This window comes from Antennarius striatus, chromosome 10 (genome assembly GCF_040054535.1).
Source record: "Antennarius striatus isolate MH-2024 chromosome 10, ASM4005453v1, whole genome shotgun sequence".
Lineage (NCBI taxonomy): Eukaryota > Metazoa > Chordata > Actinopteri > Lophiiformes > Antennariidae > Antennarius > Antennarius striatus.
Genome location: NC_090785.1, coordinates 65,554 through 84,163, shown reverse-complemented (window position 1 = coordinate 84,163; position 18,610 = coordinate 65,554). Strand labels below are relative to the sequence as shown.

At 52.5% G+C, this 18,610-nt stretch overlaps 1 protein-coding gene across 1 annotated transcript; it reads left to right on the top strand.

Moving 5' to 3' along the window:
- Positions 1 to 695: 695 nt before the first annotated feature.
- On the top strand, positions 696 to 17,185 carry sec24b (SEC24 homolog B, COPII coat complex component). Its single transcript, XM_068324918.1, has 24 exons — positions 696 to 974; positions 1,074 to 1,220; positions 4,994 to 5,116; positions 5,622 to 5,690; positions 7,273 to 7,356; positions 7,446 to 7,597; positions 7,874 to 8,061; positions 8,137 to 8,239; positions 9,081 to 9,207; positions 9,297 to 9,406; positions 9,481 to 9,593; positions 9,675 to 9,793; positions 10,142 to 10,197; positions 10,276 to 10,482; positions 11,547 to 11,670; positions 13,282 to 13,440; positions 13,506 to 13,679; positions 14,025 to 14,135; positions 15,118 to 15,293; positions 15,678 to 15,815; positions 15,893 to 15,997; positions 16,140 to 16,232; positions 16,404 to 16,507; positions 17,047 to 17,185. The coding sequence occupies exons 1-24, from the start codon at positions 851 to 853 to the stop codon at positions 17,159 to 17,161; spliced, it is 3,021 nt and encodes a 1,006-aa protein (XP_068181019.1). The 5' UTR covers positions 696 to 850; the 3' UTR covers positions 17,162 to 17,185.
- Positions 17,186 to 18,610: the final 1,425 nt, after the last annotated feature.

Sequence of the window (18,610 nt, the reverse complement as noted above, 5' to 3'; positions counted from 1 at the left end):
TGTATCTGTGTGTGTGTGTGTTTCTGTGTGTGTGTTTCTGTGTGTATGTGTGTGTGTGTGTGTGTCTGTGTGTGTGTTTCTGTGTGTGTGTGTGTGTGTAGGTTGTGTGTGTGTATCTGTGTGTGTGTGTGTGTGTGTGTCAATGTGTGTCTGTGTGTGTTTCTGTGTGTGTGTGTGTGTGTGTGTAGATTGTGTGTGTGTAGGTTGTGTGTGTGTGTGTGTGTGTGTGTGTGTATGTGTGTAGGTTGTGTGTGTGTAGGTTTTGTATGTGTGTGTGTGTGTGAACTGCGTTACTGAACAACTTCCTGTCTTTTCAGGTCCTTCACAGACCCACCAGCCGGTGTACCCCCCCACCGGCTGCTATGGAGCCCCCCCCCTACAGCAGAGCTACCCCACAGTCCCCCCCCACTCATCTGTCCCCAGTAAAGCCCCGATGACAAACTACTACCATCAGCATGATGTAGCGCCCCACCAGTACCCCTCCCTGTACTCCAGCTCCCCCTCCTCAAGGCCACCCCCCCCACCAAACGCCCAGTACCCGCATCAGCAGCGGCATCCGGCCTACGCCACCCCCCCCCCCTCAGGACCGCCGGCCCCCCCAAACGCCCAGTACCCCCCCCATCAGCAGTACCCCACCTACGACACTGCAGGGTCCCACTATGGACAGCTGTCTTACCCCCCCCCAGCCCCCACCCACCAGCAGCAGCCCACTCTGGTGTCTGCCCCCACCGGGGGTCCTGGAGCGCCCCCCTACCCCATCGTTTCTTACCCATCTGCCCCCGGCACCAGCCAGTATGGCACCCTTTGCTCCTCCCAGGCCACCCCCACGCCTGGAGCCCCGCCCACCCAGATGGGTGTATCCATACATCAGTACAGCAGCTGTCAGCCGGCCCCCACAGCAGCACTGCATTCTGGGTACAGTGTGGCTCCTCCCAGTCACCTGGGGCCAACAGTTAATGGTCAGGGAAGCACAGGTATGTCAGGGGTTAAAACGTCTGCTGGGCCCCGCCCCGAGGGGGCGTGGCTTAAAGGTCTCACCTGACGGTTCTGATGTGTTTCTGTCCGACCCACAGTCCACCAGCAGCGCTACCACCGGGGGGGCTACGGCCCCTACGGCCCCGCCCACAGCGGCGGCCCCGCCCACAGCAGCGCAGGTGCAGACCCGCCCCACTCAGGAACCACCTCCACTTCAGCCCATTCCTCACCGGACCGTAACCAAGGTAACGAGGACATTTGAACACAACACGCGCAAAAGAGGGATCTGATTGGTGCTGGAAGGGTGTGTGTGTGTGTGTGTGTGTGTGTGTGTGTGTGTGTGTGTGTGTGTGTGTGTGTGTGTGTGTGTGTGTGTGTGTGTCTGTGTGTGTCTGTCTGGGATGCGCGTCAATAAACTGAGTGCATCCTAACAGTAATAACAGAATATATGGTAGAAGAAACGTGAGGATTGAGTGTAGACAATAGATCAATAAAAAAACTAAAAAGTTTATTCAAATGTTTTTATTAATAACATCATAACTGTTTAAGTAAAATGAAAAAAATAGTAAAATTAAATCTTAGTTTTATCATATTATTAAAGCCTGGTAGTTATTTGAAAAACCGTTTAAGAAATAAAGATATAAAAATTTTTTAGACCTTTTTTTCATTCAATAGTTTTCATGCCTTTAATTCAAATTTTCTCCTGTGGACACTGAACCATGAACCTTCGCACCGTTTTGTAATATCTGTAGTAATATCTGTAGTAATATCTGTAGTAATATCTGTAGTAATATCTGTATTAACATCTGTAGTAATATCTGTCAGTAATATCTGAAGTAACATCTGAAGTAATTTCTGTAGTAACATCTGTAGTAACATCTATAGTAACATCTGTAGTATATCTGTCAGAAATATCTGTCGTAGTATCTGTCAGTAATATCTGTAGTAATAGTAATATCTGAAGTAATATCTGTAGTAACATCTGCAGTAACACCTGTAGTATATCTGTCAGTAATATGTCAGTAATATCTGTAGTAATATCTGTCAGTAATATCTGTAGTAACATCTGTAGTAACATCTGTAGTATATCTGTCAGTAGTATCTTTCAGAAATATCTGTAGTAGCATCTGTCAGTAATATCTGTAGTAATAGTAATATCTGAAGTAATATCTAGTAATACCTGTAGTAATATCTGTAGTAACATCTGTCAATAATATCTGTAGTAATACCTGTAGTAACATCTGTAGTAAAATCTGAAGTAACATCTGAAGTAATGTCTAGTAACATCTGTCGTAATATCTGTCAGTAATATCTGTAGTAATAGTAATATCTGAAGTAATATCTGTAGTAACATCTGTAGTAACATCTGTAGTATATCTGTCAGTAATATCTGTCAGTAATATCTTTCAGAAATATCTGTAGTAACATCTGTCCGTAATATCTATAGTAATAGTAATATCGGAAGTCATATCTGTAGTAATATCTGTCAGTAATATCTGTCAATAATATCTGTAGTAATACCTGTAGTAATATCTGTAGTAACATCTGTCAATAATATCTGTAGTAATACCTGTAGTAACATCTGTAGTAATATCTGTAGGAGTATCTGTCAGTAATATCCTTAGTAATATCTAGTAATGTCTGTGGTAATATCTGTCAGTAATAATATCTGTCAATAATATCTGTAGTAATATCTGTCATTAATATCTGCAGTAACATCTGTAGTAAGATCTGCTGTAATATCTGTAGTAATATCTGTAGTAATATCTCTAGTAATATCTGTGGTAATATCTGTCAGTAATATCTGTAGTAATATCTGTGGTAATATCTGAAGTAATATCTGTCAGTAATATCTGTGGTAATATCTGTAGTAATATCTGTAGTAATATCTGTCAGTATTATGTGTAGTAATATCTATAGTCATATCTATAGTCATATCTATAGTCATATCTGTAGTAATATCTGTAGTAATATCTGTAGTAATATCTATATTAATATCTGTACAGTTAAACCTCGGTTTTCGACCACAATTCGTTCCTGAAGGCTGTTCGAATACCGATTTGTTCGAATTCCAAATATATATTTCCCATTACAATTAATGTAAATGGTCTTAATCCGTTCCAAGACGCTAGAAAACGACCTTTTTCAACATATGTTATTTCCTAATATCATTTATGTATCAAATTGTATAGTAATGAAACATATAAAAGAAATAAGCAAACACAAGAAAGAAAGAAAGAAAAAAAAAACATGGACGTAATCGGGTTAGCCTAAGGTACGAGTTACCGTCGTCCCTTGGAAAGAAGTTTACGGTACCGTAACTCGTACCGTAGGCAATGGAACGCAAATTAAGTGAACAATTATTGAATACAGCAAACTAAAATAAAAAGCACATTACAGTTAATGCATAAGCACAATAAAGACACTAATTTTTACCTTTGTGGTGGTGAGCAGTTGGTATACGTGAATGTTGGAGAGGGAGAGGAGGAGGAGGATGTTACTGTGTTTGTTTCATGTTTGACTTCCAAATTTTGTTCGACTACAAAGAAAAAAAATTCTGAATTATTTTGTCGAATTCCAATTTGTTCGATGTCTAAAGTGTTTGAAAACCAAGGTTTGCTTGTAGTAATGTCGATAGTATTATAGGCAGTATAATCTGTAGTATAATCTGTAGTAGAATCTGTAGTAATATCTGTCTCTTTTTTCATTAACTTTTGGTTGTTTTTTATTCATTGTCACTTGGGTTTTCTCCACCTTTTGTAATCTTTTTCTGAGGCGTGGTGATAATCAGTCAGTCAGTCAGTCAGTCAGTCAGTCAGTCAGTCAGTCAGTCAGTCAGTCAGTCAGTCATCTTCAGATCATCACGGCTACATCCGCCGCAGCGGGTCACGGGGAGCCGGAGCCTATTTCGGCAGCATAGAGCGTGAGGCGGGGAACACTCTGGGCATGACGCCAGTGCACCGCGGAGCCGCACACAAAGACATACAACCACGCACACACACACTTATTCCTACGGGCAATTTGGAACGGCCAATCAACCTGAAGCGCATGTTAATGGAGGGGGGAGGAAGCCGGAGAACCCGGAGAGAACCCACACAGACACCGGGAGAACATGAGAACTCCACACAGAGCAGGACTTGAATCCGGGTCCGCCGTGTTGTGAGGCGACAGCGGTAACCACTGTGCCGCCCACATCAATCAATCAATCACCCTTCATTAGTCTATCTCTTAATCCCACCAGCAGACGTTCCAAACGTTTTAACAGACAGACAAACCCAACAGGACTCTTCTTGTTCTCTGGGGGGTCGAACTAACTCCTCTCTCACTGCAGCTTAGAACCAGCACACCTGTTGCTGATTGGTCGATTTTAATCAGACTGAATCACACAGGTGAGTCACACAGGTGAATCACACAGGTGAGTCACACAGGTGAGTCTGGTGACCAGAAACTCTCATGATCAGAACATGATGGAGATTTACGGGTTCTAAATTTAGGTGGAGAAATGGAAAAATAGTGAATATTTTAGTTGAATGAAGGTGTGTGTAAAACTGGTGTCCCAGAGACACGCTGTTGTGTGTGTGTGTGTGTGTGTGTGTGTGTGTGTGTGTGTGTGTGTGTGTGTGTGTGTGTGTGTGTGTGTGTGTGTGTGTGTGTGTGTGTGTGTGTGTGTGTGTGTGTGTGTGTGAGGGTTTGCTGCTATTGTTGGTGCTGATTGGTCAGCTGAGCAGCTGGTGGACTCGGGTTCAGGTTCAGGGTCTTGGTTTGTTCTCATTGGCTTATCCAGCCTGATTGGAGTCCTGATTGGACGGGATGCCACCACAGGTTGTGCGCCACAGCCCCCTCCCCGGTGGGGGGGTGTTAAACCTTTATGTGGGCTCAGGAGTAGAAGCCCACCTGGGTGTCAGGGTGCCTTACCAGAAACGTGACTTTCATTCAGGTTCGCTGCGGCCAGCCTGCTGCCACCCACCCCACGTGATGCTGTTCTGATGTCCCTCTTCACCCCCCCCCCTCCCAACAGGCCTGCAGTACCCGTACGTCGCTAATAGTGGAGCTAACTCTGCCTCCCCCACCAGCGAGGGCCGGATCGCTGCCCACTCTTCATCCAGCTCCGAGGAGGAGGAGGAGGAGGATGAGGAAGCAGGTCTGCTCTCGCTTTGTCCCCCTCACGCCCCCCAGGTCCACCCCACACCCCCCAGGTCCACCCCACAACCCCCGACCCCCATCATTGGTGTGCCCCCCTCAACCCCCATCATTGATGTGCCCCCCTAACCCCAAATCATTGGTGTGCCCCCACAACCCCAAATCATTGGTGTGCTCCCCCAACCCCAAATCATTTGTGTGCCCCCCCAACCGCAAATCATTGGTGTGCCCCCCCCCAATCATTGGTGTGCCCCCACAACCCCCATCATTGGTTTGCCCCCCCAACCGCAAATCATTGGTGTGCCCCCAACCCCCATCATTGGTGTGCCCTCCAACCCCAAATTATTGGTGTCCCCCCCCCAATTATTGGTGTGCCCCCACAACCCCCATCATTGGTGTGCCCCCCCAACCCCAAATCATTGGTGTGCCCCCCCAACAGCCATCTGTACTGTGTTCAATCCATCTGAATGTCTGAGTGGGTTGTCCTGTCCTCTGCTGGAGGTCAGAGGTCGTCTTCCTGGTCTGGTGGTGGGACACCCCATGTGCCTGTCTGTGGAGCAGGAGACCCGTCTGTGGTGCGTCTGTCTGTCTGTCCCTCTGTCTCTCTGTCTGTCTGTCACCACGTCTGCCTGTCTCTCTTCACGTCTTTCTGTCTGTGTTCATGTCTGTCCAACACGTCTACCTGCTGACAATGTTGTCGTCATGTCATTGACAGCAGACAGACGAACAGGTGTAGCTTCAGCCTGTGTAGCTTCAGCCTGTGTAGCTTCAGCCTGTGTAGCTTCAGCCTGTGTAGCTTCAGCCTGTGTAGCTTCAGCCTGTGTAGCTTCAGCCTGTGTAGCTTCAGCCTGTGTAGCTTCAGCCTGTGTAGCTTCAGCTTGTGTAGCTTCAGCCTGTGTAGCTTCAGCTTGTGTAGCTTCAGCCTGTGTAGCTTCAGCCTGTGTAGCTTCAGCCTGTGTAGCTTCAGCCTGTGTAGCTTCAGCTTGTGTAGCTTCAGCCTGTGTAGCTTCAGCCTGTGTAGCTTCAGCCTGTGTAGCTTCAGCCTGTGTAGCTTCAGCCTGTGTAGCTTCAGCCTGTGTAGCTTCAGCCTGTGTAGCTTCAGCCTGTGTAGCTTCAGCCTGTGTAGCTTCAGCTTGTGTAGCTTCAGCCTGTGTAGCTTCAGCCTGTGTAGCTTCAGCCTGTGTAGCCTCAGCCTCTGTAGCTTTAGGTAGTGTAGCTTCAGCCTGTGCAGCTTCAGCCTGTGTAGCCTCAGCCTGTGTAGCTTCAGCCTGTGTAGCTTCAGCCTGTGTAGCTTCAGCCTGTGTAGCTTCAGCCTGTGTAGCTTCAGCCTGTGTAGCTTCAGCCTGTGTAGCCTGAGAGGTGATTATTGCAGGAGTGCTTCTGTGGTGTTTTCTAAATCAAACTCAGGGAGGCCGTGGGGATTTGACAGATCTTGTGTTTGTTGCACCAGTATTTTCACGTTGGGGGTCACTAGACACAAAGAGAGGGGGGGGGGCAGTCGTCCCCAGAATGCTGGAGGAGGAAGGCTAAAATCATCCTCTTCCTCCAGAGCAGATAATCTGGTAGTGTGCCGCTTTAGTGGGAGCTAATTGGATCGCATCCCGTCCAATGAGCTCCCTGCCAGAGGCATGTAGCGTCCTGGTTTGCTGGTGTCGGCCCCTCCCCTCAGGCTCACGGATTATCGCTGCCATTCAGAAGCCCTGCCCTGATAATCCCACTGGGACAATCCGGTTCTGATGGGGCGTAGGGGCGAGTGAGGCAGCCATGATGTGTGTCCTGCAGGACGGTCTGGAGACGGGTGTCGGCTCTCTGCTGTCAGTCTCGCAGGAGCATGTCTCCATGACGACCAGTGGTGTCCACTGCAGGTCCTGTCACAATCATACCGTTATAATATTCAGAGGTCAGAGGTTATGAACACGAGGAGTCGCTGACCAATGGTCCGTGTGGGCGTGTCTGTGATGCCAGTGTGAGGAGGAAGGCTGATGAAGACGACGGTCCACAGCCGTGCTCCTTTTCCGTGTTTGTCCCGTGTGTTCCATGTTTAGGAGGCTCCCTGACCACACCTTCACCTCCAAACACGGTTCTGTTTCTGGTCTCATTGATCTGGTCCTCCTGCCGGTGTTCTGATCTCTGCTTCTTCTTCACTGGGTCTCTCAGGTGGTGACACCTCCTCTTCCTCCACTGGCAGCGCCTCTCCGGTGCCCAACAGCTATGATTCTCTGGAAGGGGGCAGCTATCCAGGTGTGCTCTGGTCGTACAGGAACACCTCACCTGCTTTACCTTTTACCCCATCGTCGCCCTCCTTTAACGCTGAGCTCTGTCCCACCAAGATCCAGTGCCTCCCTCCAACCAGACCAGGTCCTACGGGAGCTACGGGTACTCCAGTATGCCTCCAGCCTATCAGCAGGGGCCGGCCTCCCATGCTGACTCCTCCCCTGGTCACGCCCCCTACAGCCCGTTGGGCTACAATCAGTTCTCCCAGGTGAGGCCACCGCTTCGGTCGATCTGAGCTCATCTCATGTTGTCTATGCAGGTGCAGAGTTGTACCTGCCTCTGGGGTCCAGGTCCCTCTGGGGTCCAGGTCCCTCTGGGGTCCAGGTCCCTCTGGGGTCCTGGGTCCCTCTTGGTTAATGTTCCTTTTGGGGTCCGGTCCCGCTGGGCTTAGGGTCCCTCTGGGGTTCTCCTCAGCGGTTCTCCTGGTCTTTTGCTTGTCTTCCTTCTTCTTTGACTCTCCGTCTGATCCCATCCCTCCTTCCAGCAGCCGTTCCCAAACCTGTCCCAGCTCTCTGCTGCCCTGGGGGGGCTGAGCGGCGTCCCAGAGCTGGAGATGGAGGTGCTGAGGCCGGTCAACCTGCTGCAGGAGAGGAACCTGTTGCCCCCCAGGCCACTGGAAGCCCCTGAACCCAACCTCAGCCTGGCCCTCAAGAAGGTCAACTGCAGTCCGCAGTGAGTTATTGGTTCAGTCTGTAAGGGGTGGTTACCAGTTCGTGGTCTCACTTGTCTCGCTATGACCCCCATCAGGACATTCCGGTGCACCCTGACCAGTGTCCCCCAGAGCCAGGCGTTACTCAACAAAGCCAGACTCCCCCTGGGCCTCCTGCTCCACCCCTTCAGAGACCTACAGGTAGGGCGTGAGTCTACAACGCCTCCAGCTGCTGCTGGTTGTATCCAAGGGAACTCTGGGTTATATTGATGTGGTTAGAAGAACAAAGAACCTTTAATGATCCCCTTAGGAAATTACCTTTTCCACTCTTAGCTTAGACTCATGTGTACAGGCCCTAGAAAACACACACACACACACACACACACACACAGACACACACACACACACAGACACACACACAGACACACACACACACACACACACACACACACACACACAGACAGACACACACACACACACACACACACACACACAGACACACACACACACACACACACAGACACACACACACACACACACACACACACACACACACACACACACACAGACACACACAGACACACACAGACACACACACAGACACACACACACACACACACACACACACACACACACACACACAGACACACACACACACACACACACACACACACACACACACACACACACACACACACACACACACACACACACACACACACACAGACAGACACACAGAGCAGGAGCTGAGTGTGTGTTTGTGGACGTGTTGTTGAGGGATGTCAGAGACAGGAAGTGACAGGAAGTGAGGCGTCAGGGAGCGGAGCGCGGTCACATGTTGTGTCTGAGGCGACGGGGAGGCGTTGGTTTGAATCCTTCAGTGAAACAGAGCTGAACCAGCAGATCCAGCAAGAACACGCCTACAGTGCTTGAGCACCCCCAGACCCCCCAGCACCAGGTGTGTGCTGGAGCGGCCAATCTAACAGACGGGGTGTGGCCCATCAAGCTCTGCCCTCATATCTGCCCCGTCTGCCCCCTGCAGCAGCTGCCCGTGATCACGTCCAACACCATTGTGCGCTGTCGCTCCTGCCGCACCTACATCAACCCGTTCGTCACCTTCCTGGACCAGCGCCGGTGGAAGTGTAACCTCTGCTACCGGGTCAACGACGGTAGGTCCCCCCTGCTCCCTGCTGGCTCAGGAGGTCCTCACTGAGGGGCGGGACTCAGCCCGGCTCCTCTTTGTCCCCCTCCTGTTCAGTTCCTGATGAGTTCATGTACAACCCGGTCACGAGGTCCTACGGCGAGCCCCATAAGAGACCCGAGGTCCAGAACGCCACCGTGGAGTTCATCGCTTCCTCCGACTACATGGTGAGGGGTTTGTCCACTAGAGGGCAATAAAGTCTGACCAAACCGTGTGACACAGTTTTCTCTGGTGTTTTCAGCTGCGACCCCCCCAGCCCTCGGCCTACCTCTTTGTTCTGGACGTGTCCCACAATGCCGTGCAGTCGGGCTACCTGCAATACTTCTGTGCGTCGCTGCTGGAGAACCTGGACAAGTGAGTGACCCCTCATGACCTGCTCCGCAGGTGGCCACGCCTCCACCTCACTGCTTCTCACGCTTTGCTGATGCTCTTCAGGTTGCCGGGTGATGCGCGCACCAGGGTGGGCTTCCTCACCTTCGACAGCACCATCCACTTCTACAACCTACAAGGGGGGCTGTCCCAGCCGCAGATGTTGGTGGTGTCGGACATCGATGGTACGCTGAGTCAGCAGTCTTTACCTGTGACACAGTTACCTAGCAACAGCCTCTAATAAGGTCTGCAAACCCTGTCAGCAAATAGACATAGGTGTAGACACCAGAAGAGCCATGGGGGGGGCACCCTCCTCATCCTCAGGACATTTAGCCTGAAGCCAACCAATGAGCTGCTTGTTTTCAGCTCCAGCCAATCAGCGACAGGAAGTTAATTGTTCTGTCTGAGCAGCCGCTGCTCGCGTTCCTCTGATGGCTGAATCGTCTCAGGTGATTTTTGTTGTAGCAGCAGGTGGGGGGAGGGGCTAAGGACAGGTGTGTCTCCTGCTCTGAGCGTTGTTGTTTCCTCTCCAGACGTCTTCATCCCGTCTCACGACAGCCTGATGGTCAACCTGAAGGAAAGCCAGGAGGTAAGTGTCCCTCCTCCAGCCAGAGGCTCCAGCCGCCGCTCCGTCCCCCCCATCATTCTTTCTCTCTGGCGCCCCCAGCTGGTGAAGGACCTGCTGACCTCATTGCCCGTCCTGTTCAGCCAGAGCAAGGAGACGCACAGCGCCCTGGGCCCGGCGCTGCAGGCCGCCCTCAAGCTCATGTCGCCTACGGGGGGCCGAGTCACGGTGCTGCAGACCCAGCTGCCCACGCTGGGCGCCGGAGCGCTGCAGTCCAGGGAAGACCCCAACCAGCGCGCCGGCACCAAGGTCAGAACGGGACGCCGGTGTCGTCTGTGTTTCAGAGGACTGAGCAGGATCCACAATCGGATCCGTGATCAGAGCCGTGATCATGGATCTGATCATGGGTCCATGATCAGATCCATGATAAGATCCTTGATCACGGATCTGATCACGGATCCATAATGGGATCCATGGTTGCTGCTGAGCCAAAAGCTGCTCTTCTTCACCCAAACCTTCCTTAACCCCTACACCCCTGACCTATTTGGACGTTTTTTGGTACTTCTGATATTTGTCTCTATTACCATCTTAAAATGATTTAACAACACATGTTTGGTATGTTTATCTTCAGCACAACTTCAGCTACATGAAGAGATGGTTTTTATTTCCCTATAACTTGTTATATTGACATATTGGGGCAAAATAGACACACTTCAAATTTGGAAATGGAAAAATTGTATTTTATTGCACATAAAAACCACAAACATGCTCATCGAATTGATTTTGAACTCCAGAAAGTTTGTCATAAGCTTCTAACATAACTATTATATACAGTTTGTGTCACTTTTGCTACTCTTCAAAGGAGTTTTTCAAAATGAAACACAGTGCCACGTGAAATACATGAATCTCGGTACATGTTTGCATCACGTGAATACATGCATCACCGTTTGTACGATGAACCTCTTGTCTTAGATCAAATGTAAACGATCATATCTCTGCTTTTCTGGGGTCAATCGGCTCCAACTAAAGACCAGAAGACAGTTTCACATCTATACTGACACGGAAACATGAAGACAGCAATCCACATGACAGACTTTATTTGTTAAGAATGGTTTAAAAACATGTGATCTGATCACGGGGGCTTATTCATAGGGCTGTAACGGTTAATTAATCTTTGTCAGCTGGACTCTGGTTTTGATCTGCCAGAGCAGACGTGTTTGCTCCTGTGAGAGGAAGATCTGTCCATCTGATCAGCCTCCTTTGGCACAAAGCGTACCTGATGATGATGATGAGGATGTGAGGATGATGATGATGATGATGATATGTTGGTGATAACAGAGGGTTCTTGTTCACTGCCCCCCCCGCCCCCCCAGGAGGTGCAGCACCTGGGCCCGGCTACAGACTTCTACAAGAAGCTGTCTCTGGACTGCTCAGGGCAGCAGATCGGTGTCGACCTCTTCCTGCTCAGCTCTCAGTACGCCGACCTGGCCTCGCTGGGTAAGACCCCGCCCCCTCAAAATGGGTGTGTGTGTGTGTGTGTATGTGTGTGTGTGTGCACGTTATTATCTTCTTTTCCTTTCAGCTTTTCCCTTCAGGGGTCTCCACAGCCAATCAGTGTCCTCCATCTAACCCTGTCTTCTCATCCTCTTCTCTCACACCAACTACCTTCATGTCCTCTTTCACTACATCCATAAACCTCCTCTTTGGTCTTCCTCTAGGCCTCCTGCCTGGCAGTTCAGAACTCAGCATCCTTCTACCAATATATTCACTATCTCTCCTCTGGACATGTCCAAACCATCTCAGTCTGGCCTCTCTGACTTTATCTCCAGAACCTCTAACATGTGCTGTCCCTCTGATGTACTCATTCCTGATCCTATCCATCCTGGTCACTCCCAGAGAGAACCTCAGCATCTTCATCTCTGCTACCTCCAGCTCTGTCTCCTGTCTTTTCCTCAGGGACACTGTCTCTAGACCAAACAACATCGCTGGTCTCACCACAGTTTTGTACACCTTTCCTTTCATTTTAGCTGAAACTCTTCTATCACACATCACACCTGACACTTTCCTCCACCCGTTCCATCCTGCCTGGACACACTTCTTCACCTCTTTTCCACACTCTCCATTGCTCTGGACTCTTGACCCTAAGTACCTCAAATCCTCCACCTTCTTGATCTCTTCTCCCTGTAACCTCACTCTTCCACTTGGGTCCCTCTCATTCACACACATGTACTCTGTCTTACTGCGGCTAACCTTCATTCCTCTCCTTTCCAGGACAAACCTCCACCTCTCTAGCTTCTCCTCCACCTGTTCCCTGCTCTCACTGCAGATCACAATGTCATCTGCAAACATCATAGTCCATGGAGATTCCTGTCTAACCTGGTCTGTCAGCCTGTCCATCACCATAGCAACAAGAAGGGGCTCAGAGCTGATCCCTGATGCAGTCCCACCTCCACCTTGAACTCCTCTGTCACACCTACACACACCTCACCACTGTCTTACAGTCCTCATACATGTCCTGCACCGCTCTAACATACTTCTCTGCCACTCCAGACTTCCTCATACAATACCACAGTTCCTCTCTGGACACCCTGTCATCAGCTTTCTCCAGATCTACAAAAACACATTGCAGCTCCCTCTGGCCTTCTCTGTACTTCTCTATCAACATCCTCAAAGCAAATACTGCATCTGTAGTACTCTGTTTTGGCATGAAACCATACCGCTGCTCACAGATGTTCACTTCTGCCCTTAGTCTAGCTTCCATGTGTGCACGTTATGATGATGGTATTAAATATGATCCATGGCCTCCATCCGTCCTGCAGCCTCTAATCTCTGTATTCTTCCTGACGGAAACGTTTAAATTTCAGTTTGGGATAAATGAAGTATATCTATAAAGTATATTTATAAATAAAGTATATCTTCTTGTATTCTTTGTCCAATGGTTCCACAGTGACTCCAGGAACAGAAGGTGTTTGTCCGTTATTAACGCTGTCCCGGTGTCCAGGAAACTGATTTAACAGCTGAACCTGATGTTTCTGCTCTAAATGACTCGGGTTCATGTTGAACCAGACCTGCCCCCCCTGACCCTTGATCCTCTGCCCCCGTCCCCAGCGTGTATCTCCAGGTTCTCTGCGGGGAGCGTCTTCTTCTACCCGTCCTTCCACCACGCCCACAACCCAGCTCAGCTGGAGCGCTTCCAGAGGGACCTGGAGCGCTACCTGACCAGGAAGATTGGCTTCGAGGCCGTCATGAGGATCCGCTGCACCAAAGGTAGCGCTGGGGGGGTCCGGTACGCCGCCACGAGTGCTGCTCACCCCCCCTCTGCTTCCTGTCAGGTCTGTCCATCCACACCTTCCACGGGAACTTCTTTGTGCGCTCCACCGACCTGCTGTCATTGGCCAACGTCAACCCCGACTCCGCCTTCGCCGTCCAGATGTCCATCGAGGATTCGCTGGCCGACTCGTCTCTGGCCTGCTTCCAGGCGGCGCTGCTCTACACCTCCAGCAAAGGTAGGGTCACATGACCACTGCTCTACACCTCCAGCAAAGGTAGGGTCACATGACCACTGCTCTACACCTGTGGTCGGCTGGTTCACTCGTGGAGGCGTTCTTGTTGAAGGTCCTGCAGGTGTGATTGGGTTCAAAGCTGTCTTGTCAAGGGGGGCTTTTGTAGTTGTGTAATGGAAGGAGTGGACGTGTCCTGTGGTTCCTGAGTGGACGTGTCCTGTGGTTCCTGAGTGGACGTGTCCTGTGGTTCCTGAGTGGACGTGTCCTGTGGTTCCTGAGTGGACGTGTCCTGTGGTTCCTGAGTGGGTGTGTCCTGTGGTCCCTGAGTGGGTGTGTCCTGTATTTCAGGGAAGAGGCGTATCCGGGTCCACACCCTGTGTCTGCCGGTCGTCTCCCAGCTGAGTGACGTCTACGCCGGGGCCGACGTGCAGGCCCTCACCTGTCTGCTGGCTGACATGGGTGAGTCCCGAGGGGGGGGGGGGGGGAGGCTCACCTGTCTGCTGGCTGGACCCCATCCAGAGCCCACATATCCGTAGGCGATGCTGTAAACCTGGCGCTACACTTTGTCCTCCAGAACCTGGACTCCCCAGGACCCAAAGCCAGGATTCTGTTTGTGGACTTCAGCTCTGCTTTCAATACAATCGTCCCACCCTAACCCTAACCCTAACCCCACCCTAACCCCACCCTAACCCTAACCCCACCCTAACCCTAACCCTAACCCCACCCTAACCCTAACCCCACCCTAACCCTAACCCAACCCTAACCCCACCCTGACCCTTACCCCACCCTAACCCTACCCTAACCCTAACCCCACCCTAACCCTAACCCTAACCCTAACCCCACCCTAACCCCACCCTAACCCTAACCCCACCCTAACCCTAACCCCACCCTAACCCTAACCCCACCCTAACCCTAACCCCACCCTAACCCTAACCCCACCCTAACCCTAACCCCACCCTAACCCTAACCCAACCCTAACCCCACCCTGACCCTTACCCCACCCTAACCCTACCCTAACCCTAACCCCACCCTGACCCCACCCTGACCCTAACCCTAACCCCACCCTAACCCCACCCTAACCCTAACCCCACCCTAACCCTAACCCCACCCTAACCCTAACCCCACCCTAACCTTAACCCAACCCTAACCCCACCCTGACCCTTACCCCACCCTAACCCTAACCCCACCCTAACCCTAACCCCACCCTGACCCTAACCCCACCCTCACGGTAAATAGAGATTATATTTTTATTCTTATTGCTTCACCTTTTAAATCACCGACGCCCCGCCCACTTCCTGTTGTGGGAAACCACTTCCTGATTCTGGTTCTTCTGATTCTGGGGAGGCGTCTTCCTGGAGGGGCATCATCCTGCAGGGGTGTCCTACTTGGACCTCCGTCTTGTTGTCACGCAGCTCACTGCTGTCGCTCTGCCCCCCCCCAGCCATCGACCGGTCGATCTCGTCCAGCCTGTCGGATGCCCGGGATGCCCTGGTGAACGCAGTGGTGGATCTGGTGGGGGCCTACAGGAGCAGCGTGTCCAACCTGCAGGGGGGGGGGCTCGTGCTCCCAGCCGCCATGAGCCTGTTTCCTGTTTACATCCTGGCTCTGCTCAAACAGGTGACACACACACTCACACACACACACACACACACACATACACACACATACACACACACACACACGCAGACACATACACACACACATACACACACATACACACACACATACACGCAGACACACACACACACACACAGACACATACACACACACACACACACGCAGACACACACACACATACACACACACGCAGACACACACACACGCAGACACACACACACACACACACACACACACACACACAGACACACACACACAAACACATATACACACATACACACACACATACACACACACACACACACACACACTGACACACACACTGACATACACACACACACATACACACACACGACACGGTCACATGACCACATGTGTTTCCAGACGGCGCTTCGGACGGGCTCCAACACGCGTGTGGACGAGCGCGTCTTCGCCATGTGTGACCTGAAGACGACGCCGCTGCCGCAGGCGATGAAGTCGCTGCACCCCGACCTGTACCGGCTGGACCACCTGTCAGACAAGGTAGGAGGCCCCCGGGCCGGGGGCGGGGCTGGAGGGGCGTGCGGACTGCTGGATGTCATCACGTGTCCCACCTGCAGGGGGCGCTGCACCTGAACGACGCCGTGGTCCCCCAGCCCCCGCTGGTCCGCCTGTCGGCCGATGCCCTCTCTCGGGATGGGGCCTACCTCATGGACTGTGGCCCGGTAAGGGAAAACACCCAGAGGGGGGGTCGGGGTCCTCCAGAGGTTTTCATTGGTCCGTTTTAGTAAAGGTCGTTTGCCTCATGAATAATTGATAATAATTTAATAATAATTAACCCTCTACGTGGACTCTGTTGGTCTTCAGGTGTTTTACCTCTGGGTGGGGAGACGCTGCAGTCACATGTTCATCCGTGACGTTCTGGGTTGCCCCGACTACGCCTCAGTGCCCCCCAACATGGTCCGTAAGATGACCTCTGACCCTGCCCTATGTCGGAGTGTGTGTGGCGTTTGAATGAGATGTGTGTGATGGTGGCCGCCGCCCAGCCTGTTGATCACATGATGCCCCCCGGCTGGCCCCGCCCCTAACCCCCCCACAGCTCTTGGTCACGTCTGTTCTGTCGTTTTGCAGACTCACCTTCCTGAGCTGGACACGCCCCTCTCGGAGCGTGTGAGGGCCTTCATCGATTGGCTGCAGGACAACCGAGCCTTCAGCTCCACCCTCCACGTCGTCAGGTGAGTGACGCTTCCACACACCGGTCCCGTCTGGGGGGGCGTGTTGTCCAACCCCCCATGAAGGTTCACACTGCTGCTCACCATCAGGTGGATCTTACTTTGAAAGGGCAGACAGGAAAGAGACACGAGGGGGTGTGGCTGGTTTCACCTTAAATGGGCGTGGCCGGTTTCACCATAAACTGGAATGTGGGTGTCGGTCACAGGAACCGTTTCCAGTGTAAACACAGAGAGCAGGAAGTCGCTGATTGACGGCTCCACAGAGGAGCATTGTTCACCACTTCCTGTCTGAGCTCCTCAGTGGTGTTAGCTTTGTTAGCTGTTAGCTTTGTTAGCTGTTAGCTTTGTTAGCCGTCAGGTCTGATGTGAGCCTGGATGACGTCGGGGGGAAGCGGATGTTCGATTCAGAGACAGACTAAGGTAGATTCAGTCCCCCCCCCCCAGCAAAGCCCTGCTCCAGATCCACACACAGGAAACACTGTTCAGGTTTCCACACAATGAAACACTCACCCCCCCTGAAACGTCTCTCCCTCCTCCCCCAGGGACGATGCTACAGCTAACAGCACCTTCTTCCAGCACCTGGTGGAGGATCGGTCGGAGGCGGGGTCTTCCTACGGCGAGTTCCTGCAGCACGTCCAGCAGCAGGTGTCCCAGTAGGGCGTCCCAGTAGGAGGTGTCCCAGTAGGAGGTGTCCCAGTAGGGCGTCCCAGTAGGAGGTGACCCAGTAGGAGGTGTCCCAGTAGGGCGTCCCAGTAAGAGGTGTCCCAGTAGGAGGTGTCCTAGTAGGAGGTGTCCCAGTAGGGTGTCCCAGTAGGAGGTGTCCCAGTAGGGTGTCCCAGTAGGAGGTGTCCCAGTAGGGTGTCCCAGCAGCAGGTGTCCCAGTAGGGCGTCCCAGTAGGAGGTGACCCAGTAGGAGGTGTCCCAGTAGGGCGTCCCAGTAAGGTGTCCCAGTAAGAGGTGTCCCAGTAGGAGGTGTCCTAGTAGGAGGTGTCCCAGTAGGGTGTCCCAGTAGGAGGTGTCCCAGTAGGGTGTCCCAGTAGGAGGTGTCCCAGTAGGGTGTCCCAGTAGGAGGTGTCCCAGTAAGGCGTCCCGGTAGGGTGTCCCAGTAGGGTGTCCCAGTAGGAGGTGTCCCAGTAGGGTGTCCCAGTAGGAGGTGTCCCAGTAGGGTGTCCCAGTACGAGGTGTCCCAGTAGGAGGTGTCCCAGTAGGGTGTCCCAGTACGAGGTGTCCCAGTACGAGGTGTCCCAGTAGGAGGTGTCCCAGTAGGGCGTCAGAGACCGTTGGTAGGGTGTTAGTCCCGGAGTGCCGGGGGGGGAGACTCCAGTGAGGATCAGCCAAAGACAGCCATTGAACGATGTGGGCTAAAAACCCCTGTCAGGATCCTGTGTTGGCGCTGTGTTCTGCCCCCTGGGAGCCCCACATGTCGCTGTGTTCTGCCCCCTGGGAGCCCCACATGTCGCTGTGCTCTGCCCCCTGGGAGCCCCACATGTCGCTGTGTTCTGCCCCCTGGGAGCCCCACATGTCGCTGTGCTCTGCCCCCTGGGAGCCCCACATGTCGCTGTGTTCTGCCCCCTGGGAGCCCCACATGTCGCTGTGTTCTGCCCCCTGGGAGCCCCACATGTCGCTGTGTTCTGCCCCCTGGGAGCCCCACATGTCGCTGTGCTCTGCCCCCTGGGAGCCCCACATGTCGCTGTGTTCTGCCCCCTGGGAGCCCCACATGTCGCTGTGTTCTGCCCCCTGGGAGCCCCACATGTCGCTGTGCTCTGCCCCCTGGGAGCCCCACATGTCGCTGTGTTCTGCCCCCTGGGAGCCCCACATGTCGCTGTGCTCTGCCCCCTGGGAGCCCCACATGTCGCTGTGTTCTGCCCCCTGGGAGCCCCACATGTCGCTGTGTTCTGCCCCCTGGGAGCCCCACATGTCGCTGTGTTCTGCCCCCTGGGAGCCCCACATGTCGCTGTGCTCTGCCCCCTGGGAGCCCCACATGTCGCTGTGCTCTGCCCCCTGGGAGCCCCACATGTCGCTGTGCTCTGCCCCCTGGGAGCCCCACATGTAGCGGCTCTGCTTCTCTTTGGGGTCCGATTCATCCCTCCGAACTGAAATCCAGTG